The sequence below is a fragment of the Oreochromis niloticus genome, linkage group LG13, assembly GCF_001858045.2.
Source record: "Oreochromis niloticus isolate F11D_XX linkage group LG13, O_niloticus_UMD_NMBU, whole genome shotgun sequence".
NCBI lineage: Eukaryota > Metazoa > Chordata > Actinopteri > Cichliformes > Cichlidae > Oreochromis > Oreochromis niloticus.
In genome coordinates, this window is record NC_031978.2 from 15,453,751 (window position 1) to 15,476,111 (window position 22,361).

Here is a 22,361-nt window from a genome sequence, read left to right on the forward strand (position 1 = left end):
ATGGCTCTACAGGACAATAAGTTCACCACTGCAGAAAACATGAAGAGGATGACTCATCTATTTATGCTGCAATTGCACTCTTTGGAGTGGCAATCATGTCAAAGGTTGAACAAGCCATTGGGTTGTCCGTAATTTATGCCATTAAAGCTGCAACAGGAATAAGAAATTCTAAGAAATACAATAATACAAAAACTGTAATTTGGCAACTGACAGGCCCTCTGCTGTAGCGACCCCTGTTATACGTCAGCTCCCTACCTGGACAACCACAAACACAGAACCATGAACTACCACATACTTAGTGTATTTATGTTTTTGCTTTTTTCTATAACACTTTATATTACTCACCTAATTTAGGCTGAATAGACTTAACGGTTGGAAAAAGCCTCCATTGTGAGCCAAAGCCTTAAACATTGCTTAAATTATAATATCATTAAAACTTATTATGGAAATGTTTGCTTATTGGGGATTTTCATTTTGTTGTTTTACAGTGACACCAAAATCACACACACCCTTTGCTTTAATTCAATTAATCCAGCTGATACTTATTAGCTCATCCAGCTGAAGGGCCAGTGAGCTTATGTCATAGTCAGGCATGTGTCCAAACTGAATAAGAATCCTTCCTCTGAGGGTATTGTTCAGATTTTAGTGAAACTCAGACACAATCACCGAATAGATCTTCAACCAAATTCTGCCCCGGGTCAGGGTCAGGTGTGTCATTTCACAGACAATAACCTATGAATTGTTATGGATTTTGAGCCAGAGGAGCTGCTACATTATTGACCTTCTGATTTATCTTTTATAACATTCCAATCTGCCCTCCGCTACATTATTTTATAAGTTATCACCTCATCTTGTCCCAGTCCATGATGTAGGCTGTGAGCTCGGCTATGGCAATATAAATTTACACTTATTAAGTTAGCAATATCCTTGTGATAAAGGATGACAGGTTCAGGGCTACTTTTCTCACATTTGTTCTCATAGAAACCTGAAAGGCTTGCTCACAAGGGTGTGTGGTTTCCTATGTGATTAGCAAAGATGTCTTCTATGTAAGTATACTTAGTTGTGTTTGGAAAACTCATTGACACCACGAGTATTTCAAATACTTCATACCCTCTTGTCTTACAAATCATAATCATGTGCCCCTCTCCCTTTCTTACAAGAACACTTCATACTGACGATCGAATGAGGATTTCTGCTCTATATTCAACTAACTACTGCCATCTGCTGGTAAGTCAAAATACTACAGCATAATGCATGTTACTAGGATGAGTAAAAAGAATCTTTAATACACTCTGCTTTAAAAAAATGTTTCTTAATAAGATTGTCTTTTTATTTATCATTAAAAGGTATAAATTAAATAAATCAAATAAATATGATTTTTTGATTTTTTTATACACATTGTTATCATCACCCAACTTCAACATTGAAAGCAGAAACAAAAAGTCTTAATGTACTGTTTTATGATATGGCTTTGGAAACAAACAATATTTTTAAAAATGCACATAATCAGAACTACGTTTGAGTTTAATTTAAAACTGCAGTTCTGCAGAAGATCTTCAGTTTTTCTTGAAGAATGAATCCAGAGTGCCCGAGCTTGCACTTTGGGAGCGGGGTCTTTTCGGTGCTGGTCCCGACTGGCCTCTTGTTTTGGTCTTGCCCCGAGAGGAGTGGGCTGTGCCTGCGCCTGCTGCTCTGAGAGGATTTCTAGTGGTACTGGAAGATAAAGAGGAAGTGATGGTTGATGTGCCTGAAGAGAAAGACTGCTGGAGGTCCAGAGCAAAATGATAGTCATTGTGTTCTGGCATTTCCCACGCTAACACCTCCTGACCACAGCGTTCACAGCTCATCAGATCTTCACTGGCCACAGTGGGAGGAGGGTGATTTGACTCCACATCAATGTCCAGTTCATTCCTTAACTCCTCACTTGCCGACTCATGAGATGCATTCTCTGAGCTGACTTTTGACTCCAAACCTGATGCCACAGCAACAATGTCTTTGGTGTCTTCCTCATCAACGGGACTTGGCATTTGTCCGTTTTCAGGCTTGTTCAGTGCTGACCCTGAAACCTGAAGGCTTTTTTCAATGGTCCTCTTGTGAAAGAAAGAGGAAATGCCTGTGTGGGGGCTGGATGAACCAATTTTGGACTGAGAAACAGGTGTAAAAGAGGAAGCAGGACAGACGGTGTCTGACTTCAACTGACTATCAGAAATAGAAGTATTGTGAAGCGAGGAAGCTGGGAGACCTTCATTGCAGTGTGTACCAGAATCCTCTTCATCATCATCATCATCATCCTCCTCCTCCTCCTCCTCCTCCCCCTCCCCCTCCCCTCCTCCTCCTCCTCTTTTCTAACCTTCTGCTTTTGTTTCTCAGCTGCCTTTTGAAAAAAGGACTGGATGGAGCCAGTTTGTTTACACGGGGAGACATGTTTTGGTTCACGGGGTGGCTGCGTTGAAGTGCTATCACTGGAAAGAAAGCCAGCAATCCCCCCCGCTGATGAAACATCACTGAATTTACTAGCTGAGAGGTATAACATGCTGAGGGGTGGAGTCCTGGGGACATGATGGAAGACAGTTTAAACAAAAAATAAATAAATAAATCACAGAACATCCCTTTGGCAAATTACTTTAAAACCTCTGCAGTATCCTGTTCTAATTACCATGCAGCCTGATGGTTTCCTGCTGTGTTCAGACTCTTGATAATGGCAAAGGTGTCGCTGGATATTTTGGTCGCCTCGTAGCGCACTAAAGCACAACATCTAGAGAAGCTGCTCATCCTCTTATCGCCAAGCTGACGTACACCAACTGTCAGCATTTTAGCCACTCGACCGTTCTATAAGAAATTAAAGGAACTGAGCTGAAAATAGTTGCATTTATGGGATTTGACACTAATGTGAAACCCGACTGAAGAAAAGATGGTTTAATGAGGGAAAAGAACTAAATTACACAACCAAGTATTGTGTCTTACCACTTCTCTGTCCTTGGTCAGCCTCTCCTCTAACTCAAGAGCCAGTTGATGAAGCCAGTACTGTACCTGCACAAATACAAATACTTTAAGTGTGTTCCACAAGCATTTTTAAAGAGCACAGAAACATTGGCTCTACCTGCTCTTTAGTAGCCAGCGATGTCTTCCCAGGAAAGTTTTTACTGCAGCCAATGGACTTTGGAAGCTGTCTTGGTTTCACAGCTTCAAAATCAATCCCCCGGCACAAGTCATACAGCCACTGACTACATTAAACAAGGAAGCAGGATAAAGTTTAAGGTCCCTGTAGTACTGAAGGGTTTCCAGAATTACAAAGTTTCTTTTCTGAAGCAGAAGTTCAAGTTCAGAAGTTCAGAAATGTTTAAGGAAGTTTAAAAGTGCAAAACTACTTGTTATTACTTTAATAACACCATGTGATTATTTTCTTAAGCAAGTTATGTCACCATTATCAAAATGACAGTGTTTAAAGGCATTTCTGGCTCTCTCACCCTGTTTTTTCTCCAAAGTGCTGCTCCAACTGAGCCTTAGAGAAGCGAGTGAGATCGCCCATGTTCTCTATTCCCAGAGTTTCTGTGATTGAAGTTCCCAGCTTACCCCCCAGGTTACGGCTGCAGGGAAATAAATAATACAAGAGCACAGGGTTTAATTTGAAGTTTTAGCTGCCACTCTGTCAATGTAAGCAATGACATAACTAAACTTACATCTTGCCAACGGGGAGACTGCTGAAAAGTTCTGTCACAGAGTCCAGAGGAAGAACAGTTTGTCTGTTGGGCTTGTTCAGACCACAGGCTAGTTTAGCCAATACCTTGGAAAAGTGAGCGGTAAATGATTATCTCTGCAAACACAGTTACCGCTCTTAGACTATTAAATAGGAGTTTATCCTACCTTATTGTGTGATATTCCTGCAGAACAGCGGAAACCTGTGTGTTTCTCCACAGCTGCTCTCATTTCCTCAACAATCAGTGCTCCAACAGTTAGCTGCAGTTCTGCAGAGCTCTGCTCACCCACTGACGGGAACGTTAAAGATTCCAGCCACTGCTGGAGACCTCTGGATCGCTGTTCCTCTGAGCACAAACATGATGTTATTAGGAGGATACAGCCTGCCATTGTTTTTTAGCTGTTATTTTTCGACAGCTTTCTGTATCAACTGCAGAAACAACTCATTGGGTAACTGAAGTTAGCTTACAGCCTACCTTTATCCAGCACAGTATCCTCTGCAGATTCTTCAGCTGCAGGTGAACTTTGCGGGTACCCCTGGATGTAGGTAGTCCTCAAGAGCGAAGGTTCGATTTGTTTGTCAGTCATATTTTTCAGTCGCTGCTGGACAGCGGCAGTCAAATCCATGTAGGCCTCATCAATGCTAGCTCTCTCAATCACAGCAAAGCGAGACATGACCTCAATCACCTCCACACTCGCCTCTCTGTAACTATAAAGGGGACAGAAAGAAGTTATTTGCAGTACAGCTTTGGCCACAAGAATTTAAGGCAATTTAAAAAATAATCGTAAATTTAATTAAAGACTTAATGTTGATCGAGTGTTGATCCAAAGATTTAATGTTGATCCAATTAAAAAGAGGAAGTCTCTGGGGATGTACATGAGCAGCAGCACTTACTTTGTCAAGTCTGCCTTGCCATGAGACTCACGCACTCGTGCCACCTGGAGGTCTGGGCACAGTTTTTTTGCATCATCCACCCACATGTTCCTGGTGACACCATGGGCCCTGGCCTCGTAGCTCACAGCTATAATACTAAGAAACAATAACATTTAGTCAAGGATCACAAAACAATCAAAGTGTGAAAACATTTTAGAAGGTGTCAAAGCGGTTATTTGTGGGACATGAAGGCGGGTGAGTTGCCAACACAGAGACATCAATTCAAATGGTCAATGCAACTGAACACACGCAGTCCTGGGAACGAATTCACCAGTGGGTTACAAAAAGAGAGGGGAATGTTTAAATTCTCTGTAATCTAGTGACCATTTTGTTTGATCCAGTATTTCATTATTTCAAAATCTGCTGATCTACTGGCATTTTCTCCCCTAACACCAACTCTATGGTTTACAGAGAATGGTCTGAAAAAAGAGAAAATAAACCAGCAGTTTTCTGGGTGAAAGTGCCTTGTGCAACTAAGAGGTCAAAGACTAGACTGCTTCACGCTGATAGGAAGGCAACAGGAACTCAAATTCAAATAACCACTCAATTAAGTTATGCAAAAAAAGCATTTTTAAACACAAAAAACGATGAACCTTGAAGCAGATGGGTTACAGCCACGGAAGACCACAGCAGGTGCCACTTCTGTCAGCTAAAAAACAGGAAACTAAAGCTACAGTTCAGATGGGTTCACCAAAATTAGACAAGAGAGGACTGATAGGACAATGTTCCCTGGTCTGATGAGTTCAGATTCAGGCTGGTGGAGGTGGTGGTGGTGTAATGTTGTGGGGGATATTTTCTTAGCACAGTTTGTGCCCCTTAGTAGAAACTGAGCATTGTTTAAACACCACGGCCTACCATGTCCATCCCTTTATGGCTACAGTATAACCATGTTCTGATGGCTGTATCCAGCAGGATAACACACCAGGTCACAAACCTCAAATCATCTCAAACTGGCTTCTTGAACATGCCAGTGAGTTCACTGCACTCGACGTTTGGCTTTTACATCAACCTGTTGACTCTATGCAACAAAGAATTAAGGCAGTTCTGCAGGTAGGAGTACGAACAGGATGTACCTAAAAAACTGTCCACTGAGTGTATGCATAACAGCGTAAGGAACACCAGAAAAAAATGTTTTCGTAACGGCAGCTCGGCTAGGTGTTTCAATTGCGTCGATCACAAAAACAGCATCTCTGTGTCAGAAACTCACCTGCCTCCTTTCCACGTCTTGTACTGGGCCACCACACAGGGAGTATTCCTCAGAGCTGGATTCAGCCTCTGCTCCACCTGCACGTAAAAGCAGTCCATGTCTACTAACGCCACCACCCTCTCCTTCCCGTACTCCATTGTTAACGATGAAAATCTATCGGTGGTGTTAAGATATATGTCCGCTTCTTGGCGGGGCTGTTAATTCACAGCTGTCATCAGAACTGAAAGTTCGGTGGACTTGAACGGACCGCCAAAATACACACCGACCGCTTTGCATTTCGAGGGTTACATAAATACGTCATCAACAGTCGACGAAGAAGTCCCTTGCTAATGTCGTCACCACTGAAGAAAAACAGTTGCCTGCACACAGTGTTGCCAACTTAGCGACTTTGTCGCTATATTTAGCGAGTTTTCAGACCCCCTAGCGACTTTTTTTCTTAAAAAAGTCGCTAAAAAAGACGTGAAAGCACGTATCGCTTTTACTCTCAACAAGCAGCGGGTGCTGTAACACAGTCAGTTCTTCTTTTACTCTTTTACTCATATGCTGTTTTGTAGATCACAAGGTTTAAAACTACTTATAAACACACACACACAAAGTAACTCCACCAGAGTGCCTATTTCGGATCACTTTTGCCAGTCCAAGCCCGGGTGAAGGAGCAGGGTTGGAATTGTGACATTAAAAAAAACAATAATTGCTAAAAGAAATTTAATTTGTAGTTCTAAATAAACTCTAAATGCATTTAGGACGTTTTTTACTCACTTTATGTCTCTTCCACGATGTTATTTCTCTCTCCAACAACATAGGTTACAATTATATTAGCATGACCAATTATGCAAATTAGGTGATGACGTCATTTAGCGCCTTCTAGCGACTTTTAGGACAACCAATAGCGATTTTCCTTACTGAGGAGTTGGCAACACTGCCTGCACAGCGAAATTAGCTAGCAAGACCACAAAAGTGCAAGAAAGTGAAGTTTCAAAACATCAATATATACAAACACTATATACACAATGTGTAAGTTACAAGAAACACTGTGGGGGTGTATACAAGGGCATCCATAATATAAAGTAAGGGTGGAAGGGCATTTAGTCATTAAGGATAGTGATAAAACACTTGCAAAATATGGAAAATGCAATGTATTAATAGTGTAATTTTGAAGTATTTCGCCTTCTCCCTTTAGTGACCACCAGTGGAACTCCTGACCTTCTCTATACTTTGCCATCTACACTACATCTTCTTAACCTAGCTCTGCCCCTTATTCTTGAAAATTGGTACCAGTACACTCCTTTTTTACATTCCTTTTTCAACAGCGCCCAGGCATCCTCTCACTGTCCAAGGTGTGGGAAAACAATATGGTGAATAAGTCCACTGCCCTCTCTCCTAAACATCTCCACACTTCCACAGGTCTATCCAACGGACCAACTGCCTTTCCAGTCTTCATCCTTTTCATAGCTGCATTAGCTTCCTCCTTACTAACCCTCTGCACTTTCTCATGCGATGCTACAGTTCCCCTCTTCGGACCTTTCTCTAGATGCACAAAGGAACAGCACAACTTCTTCTGGCCTTCTCTATACTTCTCTATATTCTAAAAGCCACAGTAAACATTTTATGAATCTGTGGGCTATCCTTAAGTAAAATGAAAGAAGACCTTTTTGCAGAAACAACAAAAATGAAGAGTATAGTTCATGCAACAGTGGTAAGTAAAGAAGGTGTTTGGCTTCAAGAATGCTGAAGAACTTGTTAGAGTTACTTCAGTCTCTTTCTGAGGGCAGATGTACCCAAGATTGTTAAGATCTGATTGCTGAGGACAGAGTTATTGCATGGCAGTCTACAGAGTGCTCCAGTAAGAGGTAGAACTACAGAACTCAGTAAGAGACCATGGGTGAATATAAGTCCACCTATTCTTCTAATGACTGACATAAAAATAAACATATATAGTGAAACAACACAAATGATCTACTAATAAATTGCAGAAATAAATATATTTAGATAAATTCCAACAGATGTAGTTAGGGGCTATTGTAACTATCAAAACAGGTTTGATCCAATGGCTCTCAAATGGGAATCCTCATTAAAATCATTATCTATTCATTTGTCTCGTTGTATTGTTATAAATAATAAAATGTTAATAGATTTCAAAAAGTCAGACAAACTAGTTTATTCCTTACAGTAACCAGTGAGAGGTTTTGAACAATGTTTAACTAACACGTGACTTATAAATTAGGCAAATTATGAAATATACTTTTGATAGTTTTGGGTGAATTGCAGTCAATTGTAAAAGCCCTGAAAAGAGAAACACTGTCAAAAATATAAATAAAATGAGGAAGCAATCCAGGTTGAAATTTTCCCTGTGATAGTGAAAGGAGTCACTCACTCACAGCAGCTGTACCAACATGGTTCTTCTATATATTTATCACCTATTGCTCACTGGATTGCTGGGTAAGTAAGATAAGCCTCGAGCTGGTAAATATTTAACTTAAAGAGATGAGTCACTAGTGGTTCATCATCAGCGTTTAATATTGTGTTTAATATTTTACTGTTAGGCCATGATTTTGAATTTTAAAAGTGATACAGGGGACATTTTAAGGTATTAACTCGTATTAACTATTTTCTTTTAATTTGTTAGGAATTCACTGTGGAATTATTACAGTGAAAAAAGTGTCAGTGAAGAAACTGGGTTCTGTCTCTATCCCATGTCAATATGAGCCACTCTACAGAAATCATGTGAAATACTTGTGTAATGGATACTGGTGGTTAGTTTGCTCTCAAGAAATGAAAACAAGCCAAATGAAAACATCATGAAAGTTTTCCATCTCGAATGATACAAACCAAAGAATCTTTACTGTGACTATTAATAATGATCTCACAGTCAACAAGTATTTCTGGTGTGCTATAGAGACTGGCAATGGAAGAGATGATAAACAATATTTTCATCTGTCTGTCAGCACAGGTACAGTAAACTCTCTTATTTCAGGGTTTTAAATTCCTCGTTGATGTTTTAAACAAGGCATTTCAGTGAACTACCTGGCAGAAAAAATGGCTAATGGCTGTATCTTTTTTTCCCTTCAAGGTATGAAAAGTCTAAATGTAACCCAACAGGAAATTGTAGGTTTTGAAGGAGAAAGTATGACTGCTGTGTGCTGCTATAACTATCCAGTAGAAAAGGGAGTAATGTGGTGTAGACTGGGCAGCAGCTGTGTAACCAATCAAGATGGATCAATAGATGGAACAGCTGTGAAAATAAATGCGAGTGTCCCTAATCTTTTCACTGTGACTATGAGCGATCTGAGATCAGAGAGCAGCGGCTGGTATTGGTGTGTCATTGGAGACTTACAGATGCCAGTGCACATAATAGTTCATGAAGTTACTTCAACCGGTACGACTGCACTGCACACCAATACAAGTAAGATATTAACATAACCTTTCTGTTTTCATAAGTTGGCAAATTATCATAAAAATGGCACCACAAAGGTTTAACAAATCAGAGAAATTAAGCTTCAGGCAGTGGTGGGACACTGGAGCAATGCAACTTATCTTATGATGGTCTTATGATGTGAAAAGAATGGCTGTAAACAGTCAAATGACCTTTTTACGACACTGCTGATTTTATTTGGCTTTGATCACTTTCAAAATTCAAAAAATCCAAGTGACTGATTTTCATCTGTCTTGACATAAGCCCCTTAAAAAATAACCTGTGAATAATTTGGTAAGTTTGAAATAAAAATAAAAAACATTATCCGAGAGGTATAAATGGGTGTAATTTATTCATTCTTTGATCCAAGGAACTTCACAAGGACACTTTCAACCACTCGCCAACATTCCTCCTCCCTTACAAACATTGAACCAAATAGAGCCCAGCCAACAACCTCAATCATACAAATCATCCTCTTGTATCCATCCATCCTCTTGTATCCATCCTCCAGGCTGGAAGCTGATGCTGGAAGCCTGGAGGATGGATACAAGAGGTCTATCACTTTTAACAATTTGCATATCCCCAGTATTAGACAAAACAGAACAAAACAAAACAAAAACTAAAGATCAAATTTGCTCCTGGAAAAGTATTCATCTTGTTCAGTTTTAGAATTGGTTTCTGTTGTTTGAAAAAAGCATGTCAGTTTTATCCTCATCTACCTTTATCTTCCAATTCCACTAAGATGACGATTCTCACATCTGTCCTCATCCTACAGCTACTGATCGTTCCTGTAACATTATTCACACGGAGGTTGAAAATGCGTAGTGAGTGAGTTTTCTAATTAAATTCTGGGATAAAATACTGTATTTGTATTTTGACAGTCTTGTTATATGTTTCAGAGAACACCAGATCTGAGGGGTGTGATGCCACTGTTGTAAGTTACAGCAGTTTATTTCCCAATATTTGGTAATAAATCTATAGTCATTGCTATCGCTGGTGTAGAGTTAGCGCCATAAGAATTTGGAGAATGACTTCATTTTTGTTATTTTGCTTCAGTACACCAATACATAAAAATCAAACGGTCAAGGTGAGATTCACGTGTGGTTTCAGCTGTGATTTAAAGGGTTTAATAAAAATGTTTGCATTAACTGTTTGGGAATTACGGCTGTTGTATACATAGTCCCCCATTTTTAAAAGCTCAAACTAATTCAAACTAACATAATTTTAGATTTCAGGACTGTTTTTCTTACTTGGATGAAAAACCTTTGCGGTCAAGGACTGCCTGAATTCTAGAGCCCATAGGTTTCACCAAAAGTTATATTTCCTCAATTGAAAAGCTCCGACAGGCCTTTACTGCACATGCTTTCAGTTGCTGTCATGTTTCTAATTTGATCCATCACAGGGCTTACAAACTCTTCATCATGATATGCTCAATCATGAGAATAATTTGTATGTTATTGTGGCACACCCAAAATGCGTGTCCACTTTTGTGTTAATCATTTAATTTATTTAATTTGTTTGTTTGTTATTTTCTGTGACTATGAAGACTCAAAAATGATTTTGGAAACATGACTAATTTCTGCAGTTATTATTTTGTCACATGGACTGTACAGAAGGACTGAAAAATGGAGCAACACCTCAGGTGGAAGTATTATTTCAAGGCAGGTGCGCCCCAGTTGCTTAGGGGGATGGACTTCCGCCCACTATTCCGATTCAATCTGGAAGGCAAACCAAGTGCACTGTGTCTTCATTGCTCCTGAACTTTACCTGTATTTTCAGTTTAGTACTTGGTATAAGAAAAAATTCTACCACTGTCTGTTAGACGGCAAGGTTTCATCTCCATGCTAAGTTGTAAAGGAGTATGACTGTATTTGTAACAGTTACGAGCTGCCGCGCGTGGACCCGCATCAGTCTCAGACAGCGGGATCGAGCTGCGCAGGCCGCTAGCAGAAACGTCATGGTAATGTTTTGGTATTGTTGGTCGTGTACGCCCAGAGCATAGTCTTGCAGGAAGGTCATGCATATAGATTTATTTTCTTTTCGTTATGAAGGTTGGCACTCCCGCACACTTTACTATTTTATATAAAGTTTTTGATACAAACATGTTTTATTGCGTAAGTATAATTGAGTTTTTTGCAAAAGTATGAAGCTGTTTAATATGTGAGTGTTAACGTAACATTATAGTTTAGTATTTTATGGCTTTGGAATGTATGGGTGCTACAGGTATTAACTAACTCAGTGGTTCCCAAACTTTTTTTGCCAGGCCCCCCTTTTTTACAAGAAAAATGTTCGCGCCCCCCCACAAACACATCCTCCAAACACACACACCCATATTTTGTTTACAAACTCCATTGCGGTTTATTTCACACCTCAAACATTTAGTAAACGATTAAGCAAATACAAGTAAACGGTAATAAATTACAGGTACTAATAAAATATACTACTACGGTAACTCTTTTACGCTACGTCCACACCTACACGGGTATTTTTGAAAACGCAGCTGTTTCTATGCGTTTGGGCTTTTCGTCAACACGTAAACGGCGTTGCGATTCACCGAAAACGGAGATTATTTACAGAGGATTACAGAGTTCGTCACGCAACGTCAAAGGTATGTGCCTCTTTTCACGTCACGCTGTGCGCCACGTTATTGTTTACATGAGATGAATTGCAGAATGGCAGATAGAGACAAAATACTGTTACTGTTAATCTGACTATCTTCAGGTTTTACACGCTTACATATACACGCAGTTACTGTCCCTCCATTTAGAAAGGCAGAGGCGTCACGGTGTAATTATTTTACGTGTAGTTGTTTTTTTTCCCTGTGTAATAATATTCAACATTGCTATCAATACATTTTTCAAAAAATGCCTCTCTGTGCAAAATGGGTTCAAACACATAAACAGCTGTGGGATACTGTTTGTCCGTGATTTGAACCGGGGGAACAAATTACGGCAGGATCAGCCTGATATTATTTGTATCCCGCTGTAACTTTACTGCATAAAGAGCTAACATGTCCAAAATGTCAGGAGTAGTTAGTTATTACAAGAAGTGTTTGTGAACTAAAAATCAAGAATGTGGGATACTGTTTGTCCGTGATTTGGAGAGCCCAGCGCTGCTCCCGACGCAGGGAAACTAATTTTGCAGGGGAGACCTACCTTGGCACCTGTGCAGGTGAAGCCAAAGGGAAGATATGCTTCACCATATTTTCCTGTCTTTGGCTTGGAAGGAAGTTGGTTTGGAAACATATTTGGCGATGCTTCATCTCCTGCTTTGCGTTTGTGTGGGAGCCCCGTCAAAAACCTGTCCACAGTGTCCAAGCGCTCTTTTTTTTTTTTTTCTTTTCATACCGCGCCCCCCCTGCAATGGCTCTGCACTTTGGGAACCTCTGAACTAACTTATCTTCATTGATGATGTAACTGCTGACGGCTGATGGCAGTTGCAGAATGAATTCTGAGGAAGATGGAAACATCTGCTCATGTTCCAGTAAATGCCTGCAAACTCATTGAACAACTCTTCAAACTGCAACAAGATAATGATCCCAAACTTACTGCGAAACTTTCTCAAACCCCAAAAGGTTAGTCACCTGATAGATAGACATCAAAAAGGTGGTATCTATGACAGCTGGCACTGCATGCAAGGGATATGCAACAAAGTATTAAACATGACTGCATGTACCTACCATTACTTTGTCCCAAGCACTGTTGTGCCCTAAAATGAGGTGGCAAGTGTTGTAATTGATATATGGTGGAATTGAAATGTATGCTAATGATTATGAATTAAAGTTCAGAATGTGCACTTTAATCACATCTGCACTGTTTGATTTTAATTTTGACACTGAGAAGCACATTGTGGACTTTAAATACTGTTCTGCATTGTGCAAGATCATCTTTTGTGGTCGCATGTCAGTTCTTTGGTAACATGAGTGACATTTCTGTGGTTTATGAAAACTTTTCCTGCTACTCTGGCTCAGTGTCTGGTAATTTGCATGATGAAACTTTCACTTTCCTGTTTTGACTACATTTTTATATTTTTGTTTTCCCTGCTCCATTTTCTTTTTCAATTTTCTACATGTTACTAAGAATGATGGGGTTTGAAAAGCCACCAACCATATCCAACAGATATTGGATGTATTACTACTACTTGCACTGTTTATTTTGTGAGCCAACGTATGTAAAATTACTGATGTACATAAGAGGAAGAATAACAGAAACTGCAGTGACAGCTGCATATAAGGATGAAAAAAAGGAAGTGGAAATTAGTTTTGAAATTCAGCAGCTCACACTGTTTTTTCTGTTCATTTATCGATATGGCTCTCTATGCCAGGATTATTTCTATCTTGACTGGACTAACAGGTATGAGGGGGAGGCTTTTAAAGTCATTTAGCTTGTGTATTAATTTTTATGCTGATGATCAAATTTCCAATAACAAAAATATATTTGTAATAGCCTTGTAATTATTTTTATTTTATAGAGTTTTTGTTTGAAGACATTATTTAATAAGGAAAAATGAAAATTTGAAAAAGCATGTAACCGATCAATAGAATTATTCCACTAAAGTGCTTTATTTGTTCTGTTCATGTACAAAATATAAGCCAAGAAGAAATAATTTTTTAGCAAACAAAATAATATAATACTTTATTTGTTCTCTGCAGGAGTTCACAGCATAACTACAGTCAGTGAAGTATCAGTGAAAACTGGGAAGTCGATCTCCATCCCATGTCTCTATGAGTCCAAATACCAAAACCATGTGAAGTACTTGTGTGAAGGATATACATGGGGCTCCTGCAGATATGCAGTAAAAACAAACAAACCAGACCCTTCAGGAAAATATTCAATCTCTGATGACAAAAACCAGCAAATTTTCACTGTGACTATAAAACAGCTGGCATATGAAAACACTGACTACTGGTGTGTGGTGGAGATTAATAATGGAGCAGATCATGGAAAATATTTTAAACTGTCAGTTACCGGTGGTAAGTGCACATCTTTGTACATATTTTACATTGTTTCAAGGATTTCTTGTCACAATTTCTAACAAAAAAACAACAAATAAGTTTTTATTTTTACTAGTTAGACTGAATGTGCTCTCATTTGCTGTTAAACGTCAATAAGAAAAGATGTCTGAATTTCAATGATTTTTGAAGGGTGTTTTGTCATGTATTGTATTTTTTGCGAACTTTAAGGGACCCCCAGTCTCTATGTGGATCATCAGAGGATTACAGGATATATTGGAGAAAACATAACTATTAGATGTCGACACAGTTATTCTGGAAAAATGAAATGGTGCAGGCTGGGATATCACTGTGTGACAGGATCATCTGGATCCATAGATGGAGCAGCAGTGACCACACATATGAGCAAACCAAATGTTTTCACAGTGACCATGAGTGGACTAAAGTCAGAGAACAGTGGCTGGTACTGGTGTGCTAAAGGGGACATTCAGATACCAGTATATTTAAATGTTACTGAGAAACCGATCACTAGTAAGTACTGCAAGTTATCATAAACTCCACATATATATCGGTTTCATCCATTTATAAATGTTAGTACTCTAAGAGATATTAGGATAATGATTGTTTTGTAGTACTTTAGTAATTATTTATGTATATTTAATTGTAGCCATTGCCCCTACTGTTGCTCATAAAGTTACTGGAAATGGAACAATTAACACATTTGAAGACAAACAAGAAAGGTTTGTTTTTCAGTTTTATGTGCAGTATTTAATGAACTGTTCTTGTAAGGGAAACTGTCAAAAATTCCTTTATCCATGTCATTGTTCCTTGTTAAGCTAAATTAAATTATACATTTTGCAGAGTTCCGTTTGACCTAAAGATCCTCATCATTCCTCTGAGCCTGCTGATCGTGGTTGTAATTGTAGCTTTTCTTATCTGGTTTATAATAAAACAAAGTAAGTGTTATTGAAATCCCAGCAATTTGTATTTTTTAGAAACATTTAAAATGCAATTAAAGTTTTGATTATTGCGCATTGTTACACGGTCAGTAACAGCAGTTATTTTTTACTAGAGCTGAGAAAAGCAGAATCAACCCCCACAGCAGAGGTAAGAGATCATGTGTGACAGGTCTATATGCAAAGAGTTGGGTGTGACACCAAGGCTGACAGTGTTTAATCTTACATTTTGCTCATTCTACACAGACTGATGAGGAAGTGACATACGCCAATGTAAGAAATGTGGGAAGAAAAAGAGCTGAGGTAGCCCTAACATACCACAGCGAAACATTTATATTTAAGAATATAAGTAGACTTTACAGTTCCACCATGCTTTAAAAATGTTAAAGTGTTGTCTTTCTATTTTTGTTCATTCCCAGAGGTCATTTACGGAACGTGATGGGGAAATCACATACAGTTCGGTTGTGACCATAAAGAATCAAAGTATCAAAACGGTAAATATTAAACAACAACACGATAGCAACCGCATCCTGTTTCCCACTTCCTGTGTGTCCTTTATTTCAAATCGTTTCCCTTGTTGTCCTGGTATTTTGTGTGTCACTTGGAATTTGGTCATGTTTTGCTTTTTCTTCCTAACTGTCATTTTTGTTTCTGTTCTCCAACAGAGTGAAGGAAAAGGCACAGAAGTTACATACAGCACATTAGCTACTCTCCACTGAAATATTTAAATATTATAACTTAGTTACTTGGTTCCTTTTTTTTTCATTTTTAACTGTTGTTTAACAAACTATATTCCTGCATATTTGCAAAGGGAGTCAAAGAAGCATTGATCTGTTTGCTCTTTTATTAAGATCGTTGACATCATTCTTGTTTTTTATTGTAATAAAGAAGCATTGCAAGCATCAACAACAATGGCTAATCCTGACTTCTATCATTAGGGTGTGTGAGAACTCTCAGTGTATACCAAACATTTTTGTCTTTGTTGAATGAGAGTGGAGTGATATACTATCTGGAAAGATTAAGCATGCAGTCTGCCTTTACGTACATTTTTTTAAATATAAATATGTGTGTAATGAGTCATTCTGAAGAGCTCACTAAATTGGTACTGCAGTGGTATTGTAACAGGATGGCACCCCTGCAACAAGTCACTTTGTTAAATTTCCTAGACATTTCAGAATCAGCTGTAAGTGAGCACAGTTGTGGCTGTCTTCCTGATGCAATCATGGATATTTGTTGTTTCATCCTGAACACGATTCTGACACACACTAATCCTCAGCCTCCTTCCTTCTACTTAGCCTACAGTCTCAGGGTGCTATATTTGGGATAAAACCCTCCATGCATAGGACAGAGTCAGTGGCATCTAACTTCTCCTTTGGCCAGCTTATTATCCCAGCAGGGTATTTGGTGACTGGCAGGGTGCAGGTGTTGATAGCCCCGCATCTTTTTCTTCCCATTCAGCTGAGTCCTCAGGACTTGACTTACACTCTGGAGGTATTTGGCGGTTGCGGCTTTCCTAGTAACATCTTCATGGTTCCCATTTGCCTGTGAGATTCCATCGTACTCATAGTTATCCTCAATGTCTGCAGTGTTGCCTTCTGGTAGTGCAGTCCCCTCAGGGCTGGACTGGGGAAAAAAATCAATATGGCTGGTGGGCCATATATCTATATATTATACATATATAGATATCTCTATGCATTTCATTTTGTTTAACAGGTTTTAATCAGTTTGGTACAGTTGCTGCTATTTATTTCTTGGTTGCACTGTAGAAAGTCAAAATTTGAAGCTACACTTTAGCTCTTAGCAGTGGCTCATGGTTAAAGTAGCCATTTATTTAACCCAAATCCTTGAATCTCTCATATCCTATTTATGTCTTTCCATCTATACTCTTACTCTTTAATTTCATCTTCCTTCGTCTCTTCCTCACTTCTCTACAGCTGGTGCTGGCAGCAGCAGCCTCCTGTCACTGTGAGACCTGGTTACGAGTTGTTACTGGTACTACTGTTCACCATGCGGTAACAGCCCCACAGCTAATATGTCGGTTAATTTGACACACTATTATTAGCTTACTTTTTGTTGTTTTCTCTCAGTTTTCAAGCTCAACCTTTTCACCACTTCTTCCACATTAAAGTTTTCCTACAGTGTGCATGAGCGCACAGTGAAGATAGGGGAGGGGCTGGTCCTTTGTCAGCTCAATTTTGTGAAGTGTTTTACATAGGAGGAAGAGTGATTGCAACTGCAGTGACAGTGGCATACTAAGGGTTGAAAAACAGGAAGTGTTGCACTTGGAGTTTTCAAGTGCAACAGTTCATACGATTTGGTCTGCTCACTTATCAATATGGCTCTCTATCTCAGGATTCTTTATATCATCACTGGACTAACAGGTATGTGGCAGGGGCTTTTTAAAATTTGCTTAGCATCTCTGTTGATTTTCAGTTTCCAATAGCATAAATATTTGTAATAGCTTATCAAAGTGATTTTATTTTATTAGCAAAACATGTAATTCTAAAAACATGTAGATAATCAACAGAGCTATTCTATTAAAATGTGCATTTGTTTCTTTGCAGGAGTTCACAGCATAACTACAGTCAGTAAAGTATCAGTGAAAACTGGGAAATCGATCTCCATCCCATGTCTATATGGGTCCCAATACAAAAACCATGTGAAGTACTTGTGTGAAGGACCTAAATGGAGATTCTGCCGCGATGTAGTAAAAACAAACAAAGCAGACCCTTCAGGAAAATATTCAATCTCTGATGATAAAAGACAATTTATTTTTACTGTAACTATAAACAATCTGACAAATAAAAACACTGATTACTGGTGTGTGGTGGAGATTAATAATGGACCGGATTATGGAGGGCATTTTCAACTGTCAGTTACCAGAGGTGAGTTTCCATCTTTGTTAACATTTTAAAGTGTTTGTTATTAAAAGTTAATAGAAATAGACATGAAGTCTAAATTGCCAATGGTTTTTCAAATCTGTATTTTTTGTCCCTTTATCCACTCATTATTTTATTTATTTAAATTTTTGTCCTTGAAGGTATCCCCAGACTCTATGTGGATCATCAGAGGATTACAGGATACATTGGAGAAAACATAACTATTAGATGTCACCACAGTAACTCTGGAGAAATGAAGTGGTGCAGGCTGGGCAGGAACTGTGTGACAGGATCATCAGGATCCATAGATGGTGCAGCAGTGACCGCTCATATGAGAGACCCAAATGTTTTCACAGTGACCATGAGTGGACTAAAGTCAGAGGACAGTGGCTGGTATTTGTGTGCTGAAGGGGACATTCAGATACCAGTATATTTAACTGTTACTGAGAAACCAATCACTAGTAAGTACTGCAAGTAATTATGAACTTGACATGTGTACAAGAGATGTTAGCACAATCATTGTTACGTGTATGAACTCCATCCATTTATAAATGTTAGTACTCTAAGAGATATTAGGACAATCATTGTTGCAGTACTCTAGTACTGACTGTTGTTTTGTTGAATTATAGCTACTGCCCATACTTTTACTGGAGATGGAACAATTACCACATTAAAAAATGAACAACAAAGGTCAGATATCTTTTGTATTTGCAGTAGATTTAGCAACAGAACTGTTCTTTTGTCTAAAAATCTTTTATGCTAAACTAAATTATGTGTTGTCAAACTGCATGTTGTAGAGCTTCATTTGACCTCAAGATCCTCATCATCCCTCTGAGTGTGTTAATCTTTATTGTAATTGTGGTGTTGTTCATCTGGTTGATACTGAGACACAGTAAGTCTTGTTAAACTTTGATTTAAATCCATACAGTATTTACTTGAATTTATGCATTATTGTTGGCTATTTTGCATTGTTAACACAGAGTCAGTAACAGCTGCTTTGTATTTTTCTAGAGCAGAGAAAAGCAGACTCATCAGTCACAGCAATGGTAAGCTATACTGGTTTATTTCTCTGTGAGCATGGTACATGATTCTACAAGAATAGCTAAATTAACTGATAGGGAAAACTTTTATGAGTACAGTTTTGCAAATGTTCTAATTATTTTCTGTTTTTCAATGCAGGCCAGAGTGGAGGTAGCATACGCTGAAGTTAGACCCAAGAAAAAACACTTAGGCAAGGTAACCAACTGCTGTCCTATCAAGAAATCAAGTCTAAGATTTTCAGTGAATACACTGACATCAGAAAGTAAAATGTCTAATTGATCAAATTAATCTTCCAGTATCATCTTGATGCATGCTCAATCATCCAGACAAGGAAATCCCAAAAAGTTGAATCTGTTTTATGTCCAGATGAACAGATTCAACTTTCTGGGATAATCTCCATATAATAATCTCTCATTTAAGACTTTGTATAAAAAGAGTTTGGAGTAACCAGACTGACACTGTTCGGTCTTTCTCTAAATTACATTTTGCTTATGCTACGCAGGTGGACCAGGAAGTAATATATGCCAATGTGGGAAACATTAGAAGAAAACCAGCCGAGGTAACCATAACATACTACAACTATACATTTCTATTTGAGTATAAGCAGACTTTAACTTTTTTTTTCTTAAAGAATGACAGAACTGTAAAGTGTTCTGTTTCCACTCCTTTTGTTTTCCCCGCAGATGTCACTTCCTGAAAGTGATGGGGAAATCATGTATAGTTCAGTTGTTACCATAAAGAAACAAGAGGGTAAATATTAAAAGACTGAAACCAAACACACACGATTTCCCACTTGCTTTTTCCTGCTTTTCAAATAATTTAGCTCATTCTCCTCATAAGACATGATTCGCTTTAAATTTGGTCACCTTGGTCTTTGCTTTTTCTTTCTAATTTTCACATTTTTTTCTGTTCTCTGTTCTCAGGGTGAAGCAAAAGACACAGAAGTTACGTGCAGCACATTAGCTAATCACTACTGAAACATTTAAATATTAGAACTTTTGGCCTTTCTATCTTTTTTATATCTACCTTTTACTGGAGTTTTTGCAGGATACAGTGTTTTCTTTTGCTGTCAGCACATCGATCACTGAGCCATGCAGTATGCCTACAATTTAGAAAGATTTGCATTCTCCAAAGAGCTCACTGAACTGGTCCAGTAATGGTATTGTAATAGGATGCGACTGTTGCAAAAAGTCAGTTTGTGAAATTTCTTCTCGCCTAGGTCTTCCACAATCAACTCTAAGTTATGTTATTGCAACCTGGAAACATTTTGGAACCACGGCATCTCAGCAATGCATTGGTAGTACAGCAAGATTGCTGAGTGCTTCAAGGCATGGGTTTCTAAGTTTCTGACCAGGGTTCTGAGTTTTCCTGGGTTTAACTATAATTTGTGGTTTGGATTTCTCATGGATCATGTTTTTTTGTGTCTTGTTTGCTTTGTTTAGAGTTTTTGCTTTAATTTAATCCATTATGTTGTAAGACTAGTTTATTTTATCTTTTGCACAGAGCTGATTATTCATGTCTTCCAGTTCATCCAAATCCTCCCTGTGTTTCCTTGTCTTGTTAAGTCTGTCCCTGTGCCCCATTTTATTTACTTCCTGTTTTGCTTTGTATAATCTGTTCCTCGTGTGTGTGTGTGTGTTTAGATTTATGGACATTGTTTCCTGCCATTCAGTTACTTTTCTGTCTGCTATAAACACACTCTTAAACCTTGTTGAAAGAACGTCCCAGAAGAGTCGAAGCTCTTATAGTTGCTTAACTGTCAATTTTGTTTCTGTTCTCCAACAGGGTGAAGGAAAAGGCACAGAAGTTACATACAGCACACTAGCTACTCTCCACTGAAATATTTAAATGTTATAACCTTTTTCATTTTGTGTACCTGTATTACTGGAGTCTTTGTCAGACAAGTGCTGCAATGTGTTATCTGCTCTCATCAGCTTGTTATATGATTAGTTTTTTCTCACTTTTAACTGTCGTTTAACAAACTATATTCCTGCATATTTGCAAAATGAGTCAAAGAAGTGTTTACCTGTTTGCTCTTTTATCAAGATCGTTGACATTAATCTGTTTTTTTTGTAATAAAGAAGCATTGCAAGCATCAACAATAATGGCTAATCCTGACTTCTATCATTAGGGTGTGTGAGAACTCTCAGTGTATACCAAACTTTGTTGAATGAGAGTGGAGTGATATACTATTTGGAAAGATTAAGCATGCAGTCTGCCTTTACGTACATTTTAAAAAAATAAATATGTGTGTAATGAGTCATTCTGAAGAGCTCACTAAATTGGTACTGCAGTGGTATTGTAATAGGATGCCACCCCTGCAACAAGTCACTTGGTTATATTTCCTAGATATTTCAGAATCAGCTGTCTTCCTGATGCACTCATGGATCATGAAGTATTTGTACCACACACGCCTCTGCAACAGCTTCAGTGTTTCCTGGAATTGCTTTGGAAACACTAGCAGAGCTATTATCTATCTGTTATGTCAGTCAAATTTCTTCCAGATAGTTATGGTTGAGATCTGGTGACTGTGAAAGCCATGGTATATCATCACATCATTTTCTTAATCAACTATTCAGTGACCCAAATACTTAGTCACAGGACAAAGATAATTTCTCATAGCAACTTTGTACTGATTTTAGGATTCTTTTCCCTCTGACAAGTGGACCATAACGTGGCAGCAAATTGCAACAATGTCTCTCTGTGTAGGGGGTCAAGAGTTCAGGGTATGCCTTTAATTTCTTGCCTGTCTGTGAATTACAGTGCAACGGTATGAATAATCCTTCACATTTTACCAGTATAGAAAACAATTACATCGTCTCATCTGGGCAACATAAAAGACTCCGCTTATGGCTAGTCTTTGCACATCATAATAACACAGAAAAAAAGAAAGCAATTCATTCTCAATTTCTGTTAATTTCAGGGGATTTTCCAACCTGTTTTGGTTCAAAAGAGCCAAAGGAAAATCCTCATCAACTTTGGAGTAAAAACTAGATGCTTTTGTAATATACACTGATAATGTCTTGATGCATTCTCAATCATCCAGGAAAGTAAATCTCCAAAAGTTGAATCTGTTCATCTGGATGTAGCGTTTTGTGGGAGAAACGTTTCGTCACTCATCCAAGTGACTTCTTCAGTCTCAGCTGACTGCAGGTTTCCCCAAACCTTATAAACAGTACACTTGCATAATGACTGAAACCAGCCCACTGAAGGAACAATGGGCTGTGAGGTCAGTTCCTTAATCATAATTATGCAAATTCCCATGACCATTGATCAACAAGCTGA

General features: G+C 38.5%; 3 protein-coding genes across 6 annotated transcripts; 2 read left to right on the forward strand and 1 right to left on the reverse strand.

Moving 5' to 3' along the window:
* Nucleotides 1-1,373: 1,373 nt before the first annotated feature.
* polh (polymerase (DNA directed), eta) lies at nt 1,374-6,150 on the reverse strand. Its single transcript, XM_025897574.1, has 11 exons — nt 5,838-6,150; nt 4,592-4,726; nt 4,173-4,405; nt 3,865-4,043; nt 3,681-3,784; nt 3,468-3,587; nt 3,101-3,224; nt 2,965-3,030; nt 2,657-2,829; nt 2,342-2,549; nt 1,374-2,309 (listed from the first exon to the last, which is right to left on the reverse strand). Exons 1-11 carry the CDS (start codon nt 5,972-5,974, stop codon nt 1,557-1,559), a joined length of 2,232 nt encoding a protein of 743 aa, XP_025753359.1. The 5' UTR covers nt 5,975-6,150; the 3' UTR covers nt 1,374-1,556.
* Nucleotides 6,151-13,242: 7,092 nt separating this feature from the next.
* LOC100696503 (polymeric immunoglobulin receptor) lies at nt 13,243-21,178 on the forward strand. 4 transcript variants are annotated; one of them, XM_025897585.1, is made up of 9 exons: nt 13,243-13,601; nt 13,901-14,221; nt 14,432-14,731; nt 14,868-14,940; nt 15,062-15,156; nt 15,273-15,307; nt 15,403-15,429; nt 15,576-15,650; nt 15,822-16,068. In XM_025897585.1, exons 1-9 carry the CDS (start codon nt 13,484-13,486, stop codon nt 15,873-15,875), a joined length of 1,098 nt encoding a protein of 365 aa, XP_025753370.1. In that variant the 5' UTR covers nt 13,243-13,483; the 3' UTR covers nt 15,876-16,068. The 4 variants fall into 4 exon arrangements, with proteins under 4 accessions (XP_025753370.1, XP_025753371.1, XP_025753369.1 ...); XM_025897584.1 differs by lacking the exon at nt 15,822-16,068 and adding an exon at nt 20,862-21,178 and having other exon boundaries at nt 13,249-13,601; nt 15,403-15,459; XM_025897583.1 differs by having other exon boundaries at nt 13,254-13,601; nt 15,403-15,459.
* Nucleotides 17,344-21,175, forward strand: LOC102080735 (uncharacterized). Its single transcript, XM_005474197.4, has 10 exons — nt 17,344-17,537; nt 17,721-18,041; nt 18,197-18,496; nt 18,665-18,725; nt 18,833-18,927; nt 19,047-19,081; nt 19,215-19,271; nt 19,579-19,635; nt 19,760-19,826; nt 20,000-21,175. Exons 1-10 carry the CDS (start codon nt 17,492-17,494, stop codon nt 20,002-20,004), a joined length of 1,044 nt encoding a protein of 347 aa, XP_005474254.1. The 5' UTR covers nt 17,344-17,491; the 3' UTR covers nt 20,005-21,175.
* Nucleotides 21,179-22,361: the final 1,183 nt, after the last annotated feature.